Source organism: Tasmannia lanceolata, unplaced genomic scaffold, assembly GCF_043159265.1.
Source record: "Tasmannia lanceolata isolate RefF3 unplaced genomic scaffold, GAP_Taslan_0.1 ptg000024l, whole genome shotgun sequence".
Classification (NCBI taxonomy): domain Eukaryota; kingdom Viridiplantae; phylum Streptophyta; class Magnoliopsida; order Canellales; family Winteraceae; genus Tasmannia; species Tasmannia lanceolata.
The window spans coordinates 140429-148694 of record NW_027518701.1 but is presented as its reverse complement, the minus strand read 5'-3'; the positions used below and the strand labels follow the sequence as shown (position 1 = coordinate 148694).

The 8266-nt window shown below is 42.4% G+C and overlaps 1 protein-coding gene across 1 annotated transcript; it reads right to left on the bottom strand.

Annotated features, from left to right (window-relative positions):
• Positions 1-4188: 4188 nt before the first annotated feature.
• LOC143857401 (uncharacterized) lies at positions 4189-6786 on the bottom strand. The gene has a single exon (XM_077367830.1). The coding sequence runs from the start codon at positions 6784-6786 to the stop codon at positions 4189-4191; it is 2598 nt and encodes an 865-aa protein (XP_077223945.1).
• Between the last annotated feature and the right edge of the window lie 1480 nt (positions 6787-8266).

The following is an 8266-nucleotide window of genomic DNA, read 5'->3' as shown; positions in this document are numbered from 1 at the left end:
AGGCAGGACTTCATCAATAATGTAAGGACCAGACCAGTTTGGCCTGAATTTCCCCCTCGGATCAAATATCGGTGCCGCCCTATTGGACTTCAAAACCAAATCTCCTGGCTTCAAGTCACGGACTCGAACTCTCTTATTGAAAGCTCTCTCAATCCGCCTTTGATATCCCTGAATGTGATATAAGGCTCTCAGCCTCTTCTCATCTATCATCTGCAGCTCATCATGTCTGGCTCTTGCCCACTCAGACTCTGGTAAGCTAGCCTCTATCATTACTCTCAAAGAGGGAATTCTCAGCTCAACCGGCAAAACCGCTTCCATTCCGTACACCAAAGAATACGGAGTCATACCTGTCGAAGATCTGATCGATGTCCGATAAGCCCACAAAGCATATGGAAGTTTGTTCGACCGGTCTTTATAAGTCTCAGTCATCTTACTGATAATGACTTTGATATTCTTATTCGCTGCCTCTACAGCCCCGTTTGTTTGAGGTCTGTAAGGAGACTACTTATGATGTCTGATCTTGAACTCTTCACACAGGTTTAAAACCTCATTTTTGAAATGTGACCCATTATCTGAAATCAACTCGTGAGGTACTCCGTATCTGCAAATGATATTCGCACGAATGAACTTTGCAACTGTGTTCGAAGTTATGGAAGCATAAGATGCAGCCTCGATCCACTTCGTAAAGTAGTCGATAGCTACCAAAATGTACTCATGACCACTCGAGGATTTCGGATAAATCTTCCCAATTATGTCTATTCCCCATACTGAGAATGGCCATGGCGAAGACAAAGAATGCAACTCCGAAGGAGGAATATGAATGAGATTCGCATAGACCTGACACTTGTGACATTTCTTCACAAAGGCAAAACAGTCTGCTTCCATTGTGGGCCAATAAAAACCAAGTCTCAAAATCTTTCTGGATAACATTTTCTCATTCATATGAGGGCCACAGACTCCTTCATGGGTCTGCTCAATAAGCTCTGCAGCTTTGTCCTCATCCACACACAGGAGTTGAATACCATCAAAAGATCGCCTGTACAGTTCTTCAAGTTGGCAGCTAATCTCTGAAGGGTTTTTCTCTCTTTGCTCGAAGCTTCAGGAGGATGTCCTTTACTAGAAATGAGGTTCTTGATGTCAATAAACCACGGCTTTCCATCTGGACACCTGGCTGATATCTCAATTGCATTCACATGCGCCGGAGCCCACTGTAATCTCACAGCTAAGGGTTGAACCTCCATAGTTGCAGAGATGTCAAGCATCGAAGCTAAAGTAGCCAAAGCATCAGCAAAGTGGTTCCTGGTTCTCATCAGGTGAGTAAAAATGATATTCTTAAATTTTTTAACCAGAAATTCCAAATATGTATTATAAGGAATCAATTTATCCTCTCGAGTTTTCCATTTCCCATTGATCTGACAAATAATGAGCATTGAGTCCCCAAACACATCTATGTCCTGAATTTGAAGAGCTAAAGCTGCCTCAAGCCCTGCAATACAAGCTTCATACTCTGCCATGTTGTTCGTGCATTCAAACTGCAGTTTGATTGATATAGGGATATACTCTTTCTTTGGAGATATCAAAACAGCACCCACTCCTTGACCCCGGTTATTGACCGCTCCGTCAAAATACATCGACCATCTGGTACTCAGAGTTTCTTCTTCAATATCCATGATCTCTTCATCAGGAAACTCAGCCTTCAGAAAAGCACTCTCCTCAACAGGAGCATCAGCCAATTGCTCTGCTATAACCCGTCCTTTGATGGACTTCTGAGTGACATAAGTGATGTCAAACTCAGACAATAACAATAACCACCTTGCAGTTCTTCCTGTAAGGGCGGGTTTTTCAAACAAGTACTTCAACGGATCCATCCGTGACAATAAAAATACCTTGTTCGATAACAGATAGTGGCGAAGCCTTTGGGTAGCCCAAACTAATGCTAGACAAGTCTTTTCCAAAACTGTGTACTTTAACTCATATTCTAGCATTTTTTTACTGATGTAATAGATGGGCTTCTCCCTTTTAGACCCTGCATCTTTCTGAGCAAGCATACACCCCATCGCAGTATTTGTAATCGACAAATACATCAACAAGGGTTGGCCATGAATGACGGGTGATAAGACAGGAGGCAAAGATAAACATTGCTTAACTTTCTCAAACGCTTCCTGGCATTCATCATTCCACTTCTTCGAGGAATTCTTCTTTAAAAGCTTAAAAATTGGTTCACATGTCATAGTTAAATGAGATATGAACCTTCTCAAGTATTGAACTTTTCCAAGGAAACCTCTGATCTACTTTTCTGTTTTTGGCGGTTCCATTTCTTGGATTGCCTTGATCTTCTGAGGATCCACCTCAATTACTCTTTCACTGACCATAAATCCAAGGAGTTTCCTTGATGTAACTCCGAATACACACTTGTTTGGATTCAGGCGAAGCTGATATTTCTTGATTCTCTCAAAGAATTTTCTCAGGGCAACAGTGTGCTCAGGTCGAGTCTTGCCTTTTACAATCATGTCATCGACATATACCTCGACTTCTTTGTGAATCATATCATGAAGAAGAGTGGTCGCAGCCCTCTGATAAGTCGCACCAGCATTCTTTAAACCAAATGGCATTACTCTGTAGCAGTAAGTACCCCACTGAGTGATAAACGCTGTTTTCATCATGTCCTCAGGTGCCATCTTGATCTGATTATACCCGGAGAATCCATCCATAAAGGATAAGAGTGCATGTCCAGCAGTATTATCCACCAGAAGATCAATGTTCGGCAGTGGAAAATCATCTTTTGGACTTGCCTTGTTCAGGTCTCGAAAATCAACACACATTCGAACCTTCCCATCCTTCTTAGGCACTGGTACTACATTAGCGAGCCATTCAGGGTATTCAACCACTTGGATGAATTTCACCTCTAGAAGCTTCTTGACTTCTTCATAAACTTTCAACTCCCATTCAGTTTTGAGTTTTCAGAGTTTTTGCTTCTTTGGATTAATGCCAGGGATTAAGGGTAATTTGTGCTGAACAATCTCCTCACTCAATCCCGGCATGTCATCATAAGACCAAGCAAAGACCTCCTTGAACTCTTTAAGTAAAGAGATTAATTCTTTGCGCTCCTCAGGAGATAAAGTTTTGCCAATCTTTATTTCCCGAATTAAGGTTTCATCACCAATATTCACGATTTTAATTTCCTCTTCGAGTGGTTTTGCTCGACGACTCTCCTCCTGTTGAATCATATGTTTGATTTCAGGGGAAGTTTCGTCGACATCCTCATCAGAGGGGGAGTCTTAATTATCATTATTATTATCAGATTTTAAAGCAGATTCAGCAGATGAGACAGAAACAGGAATATACACAGAAGAAAACTCATTTATTTCATTGAAAGTAGAATTGAATACATCCAATAACGAATGGCCCACATCAGGCTTTACAATGGACTCATGAAATGTATTTACAGACTCAAATGATAGGTTGACATCAGTATCAACCGATTCAAACAAATGCAAAGAAGAAAAGCTAGGCTCATCAGCAGAAACAGCCTCCAACTTGACTTCACTAGGAGAGATGGACTTATCTCCGGTCTCAGAAACAGACTTGACCTCTACAGTACCTGCATTAAAAGAATCATTAGAAATGGAAGACCCTGAATTAGACTCAGAGAATGACACATACTTATAAACAACTGACTCTTTTGAGGGAGAATGACAGGACTGAAAAGTAACCTGAGGTAGGATTTGAGAGGTCCAATTAGTCAAAGGTCCATCAGCCGGGGTAATAAGGTGAGTGGGATTCAGTATGAGAGGGCTCTTGCTGATCACGACCACAGTTTGTGACCTCTCATGAAAAAGGGAGCTCAGTGTATCCGGCCCTATTGCATCTGCCCAGTCTATTTCAGCGGCTTGTAAACTTATCGGCTCATCATCCAAATCACAATCAAAGAAGATTTCCAACCCAGGAAGTCTCTGTCCAGTAGACTCGTCTATCCAGGTTTCTGTAAAGCCACAGAAAGGAAAATTTGCTCTTTCCTTACGGAAACGCCCATTCATTCTCAGATCAAATGGTCCCATCGGTAAGTCCATACCTCTACGGCGACACTCTGCCCATCTCATCATGTATCGCTTCATTTCTTTGACCTCTGCCTTGGTTGGTTCATACCCAAGCCCAAACAAACCATTAAAGGTCTTGAATACTGGGCACTCAGTCATACCCTGATGGTATCTGCCCAGTCCTGCACCCGGGATATAACCTTGCAGACGGATCATTCTGACAACATTGGAATTTGTACTGCTTAAGAAAGATATCTTCATTCATCGCTTCTTTAACGGTTATAGTCGCCACCTCCAAGGAGAAACCAGTCAAACTAATATCTCCCTCTTTTCCCAGGATCAATTCCTGCGAAATCTGACCCACCTCAAAATCCGGGTCTCCTTTAACAGTAATCACCTTATGGTTCAGACTGAATTTCAATTTCTGATGTAAGGTGGATGGGACAGCTCCAACCTTATGTAACCATGGGCGACCGATCAACAACAGAAATGAGGCCTTAATATCAAGAACTTGGAACTCAATATCGAATTCCTCTCCACCTATTTGCACTTCAGTTATTAAGGTCCCTATCACATCACACCTAGTCCCATCATAGGCCAAGATACCTTGATCTGAAGGAATGAAACTCTCGGGTCCAAAACCCAAAGTAGTTGCTGTGCTTAACGGGCATACGTTCAAGGCAGACCCATTATCGATAAGGACTTCAGGCACCTTCTTTTTGTTGCAAACAACAGAAATTCGGAGCGGTTTCGTATGGTCCTTCCCCTCTGGGGGAAAATCACTGTCTGTGAACGAAAGAGTCTTCGCTATTCTGGCCACTGAAACTACACTGACAAGCTCGTCAGGAGTTATCTCAACAGACACCTGGGCAGAATTTAACTCTTTCAGCACCACTTTCCGGTGTTTCGAAGATGACATCAAAAGACCCCAAACAGAAATGTTTGCTTGGGTTTTGTTCAACTGCTTTAAAAGGTTATCATCTTCTTCATTTATCACGAGCTTATTCTGCCTCTGGCCATCAGCAGCCCTGGCAATCTTAGTCGGATTATCAGCGCTCAACTCAGGAGGTTTAAAGACTCGCCCTCCCCTGGTCATGTGACGCATCTCGTCACACTGATCATCTAACAGCAACAATTCATCGTCATCCATACTCAAAACGTAAGGAATTCTGACATCTTCTTGTTCAAAGTCATCCATCTCTAAAACGTATGCAGCCTTCTTTCCTTTCCCCATGTCATCATAATGAGGAAGATACGATTGAGATGAAGAGGACTCCGCAATCTCTATGTCACTGAATGACAAAACATACGGCTGTTTCCCTTTTACATCCTCAAGATCTTTCTCGTCAAACTCCAAAACATATGTGTTATCAGACATGATAGCACATATAAGAGTAGAAGGATCAAGGACGGGCTCATCCAAAAAGATGGCATTGGCTGCAGGAGGAGGAGCAGCACGATGATTCGGGAGAGGATTTTGAGTAATATTCGGCCCTTTAATTGAAAGTTCATCCTTATCAATCAGATTTTGAATTGCATGCTTCAAGGCAAGGCAATTTTCAGTCAAATGGCCAGAATTCCTGTGATACTCACAATGCTGATCTAGCCTCCAGTATGGTGGTAATGGATTTGGCACAGGTTTCAGATCCGGAAGTTTTATCTTTTTGTCCCTCACCAGCTTTTTCAATATCATCGGTAAAGGATAAGGGAGGGGATCGAATTGTCTGAAAACATTTTTTCTTACTGGTCTAGCCACCTCAGCGACAGCCTTGACCTCTGGTCTGAAAGCCGGCTTGAAATAGTTCATTGCATGAACTTCTTTAGGTGGGGCCATAGGCCTCTTGCCTTCCCGCACATCAGACAGTGCCTTTGCTCTAAGCCCCTTGGCTATAGCATCTTCCGTCTGAGTACCAGTTTTTATCAGATGATCAAAACTGGGATAATGCTGGGGTGCTATGAAATGGAAGTATTGCGGAGACAGACTTTTGATCACTAACTTGATCTGATCCTCCTCGGGCATCCTCTGACTCAACTGAGCAGACTTGCGCCTCCAGCGCCTGATAAACAAAGTGAAAGTTTCCTGAGGACCTTGCTTTAGCTGCTTCAGGTCTCTCTTCGTTATCTCAATCCCCTCCTCCATCAAAAATTGCTCAACAAACAGGTTCGATATATCGTCCAAATATCTGGTTTCTTCAGGCTTTAACCTCAGAAACCACTTCTTAGCTATTCCTATGAGAGACATGGGAAATAGCTGAGCCATTTGTTCACGGCTCAACCCGTGCTGCTGAGAGAGGGTTATGAACCATCTGACATGGTTTCTGGGGCACCCAGTGCCATCGTACCTATCATAATCCTGCGCCTTGAACTTTGGCGGCAAAGTAACAATATGAGTCTCAAAGTACTCAGAAATGTCGAATCTTTTCGGCCCTTGGAACTTCATGTTTTCAATGTCCTTGGCCATCTTCTGACACATATTGAATAACTCATTCTCCCTATTTGTCTGCGGAGCACAATACTCTTCAGCATATTGGCCCTCGTCGAGGTCAATCTCCTCAGCAGGAACATGAGGTCTATTGGGAGCAGGAAATGCAGAAGGAGTAGGCTGGATGACAGGCGCTCTAGAAGTAGAGGTCTTGTCAGTATTTTGGGATTTTAGAACGGCCATTTCCTCTTTCAATCCCGAGATATCTCGAGACATGTTTCTCAACATTTCTTGAATAACCATCATGGGATCAGTCAAATCAGCCATTTGGTCAGACTCAGATGAGTTAGGTAACTCAAGTGTAGGGGATAAAGATTCTCTGGATGATATAGGTGAGTCAAAATGACGGACAAGTCTAGAAATGGAAGAAGATCTAGACCAGGTAGGTTTGGACTGGTTATCTTTTGATGGAGCGATGGTTGCTCTCTTTCAGAATCCTGAATGGAAATTAACATATTAGATTAAATGAACGATGAGTGAAATAAGACATTCTGAGCAAATAAAGATAAGAGAAAAACAAACACACTTTCATTGATAAAACGTCGAACTGCAATTACAACACATGACAATACCAATCTCCGATCACAATTTGGATAAGAAGATTGACAATTAAAAAGGAAATACAGAAATCAAGATAACAAAACAGATACGGAATCTCAAGACTCTTCGATCCGAGCTCTCCTGCTCGCAGGCTCTTCCGATATTTCTTCACGTCGAGCCTGGGATGATAAACTGAACCTCCTTTCCATATTTTTGTTTCCCCAAGCAGCCACAATGGATCTGATAAGATCAGGAGTGAGATCTTCACAAAGAGGAGGGACTACGGCTCCGGGAGGACATAAAATTCCCGTAACCTGATGGAGAAATCGCATGGGTGCATAAAAATATGATTTCTCAAGACCCATGAGGTAAACAAACGGATGTGGGTAAGTGCTAGTGAAAATTTGGAAACACGAATGACTCACCCAACGAAATTGGCTCCATTCTACATGTTGCAACCAATTGCGCCACTCATCAATAGACTGGGGTTGATTGGCGATTGGTTTCCATGTACGGAAATTTTTCAGGGTATACGAATTTTGATTTTGTCGCTGAAGAAATTGAAGTTTTTCACCAAGCCAGACATACAACAACTTTACACACCCACAAAAATTGTCTTTGATCTCTTGGGAAGCAATAAGATCTAGTCCCAAGAAGGTCTCTACTAACATGGTGGGTATAGGATTCCTCCCCTCATTAATCTGATCTACCACTCTTAATAGGGTCAAAGATGCAACGTGGGAGTTTCCGCGAAGAACGTGTCGTGCGAAGACCATAAAGATTAAAGCGCTACGTCGACAATCCTGAAAACGAGAATTGGTAGGATCGACGTTTTTGGAAAAAAGCTTAATCAGGTCTTGGATTTTTACACACTTATCCGTTAGACACGGCAGAGCATCCACAGTTTCATTTTTGAATAATTTGCAAAACAGATTATGAGGAGATTCTATCCTTGAAGGTTTGATCCAGAGTCCCTCAGATGGGAGCTCTAGCAGGGCACACCAATCCTCAAATATGGGACAGAGTTCAAAACGACCAAATTTGAATACATGAAGAACAGCATCCCAAAGTCCAGCAGCTGCTTGAAGAAACTTCCAATTTATATCCCGACTGTTCAAATGAGTGAACAAATTGATAAAATGATCAGCCGTATTTCTCTGTGACTGTTCACGCGGAAGAGCTTTAATTGCATCGGCTATCTAGTTAT

Excerpts from the sequence above, each read along its gene's own strand:
- LOC143857401 (XM_077367830.1), bottom strand. The coding sequence starts at position 6,786 with ATGGCTGATTTGACTGATCCCATGATGGTTATTCAAGAAATGTTGAGA.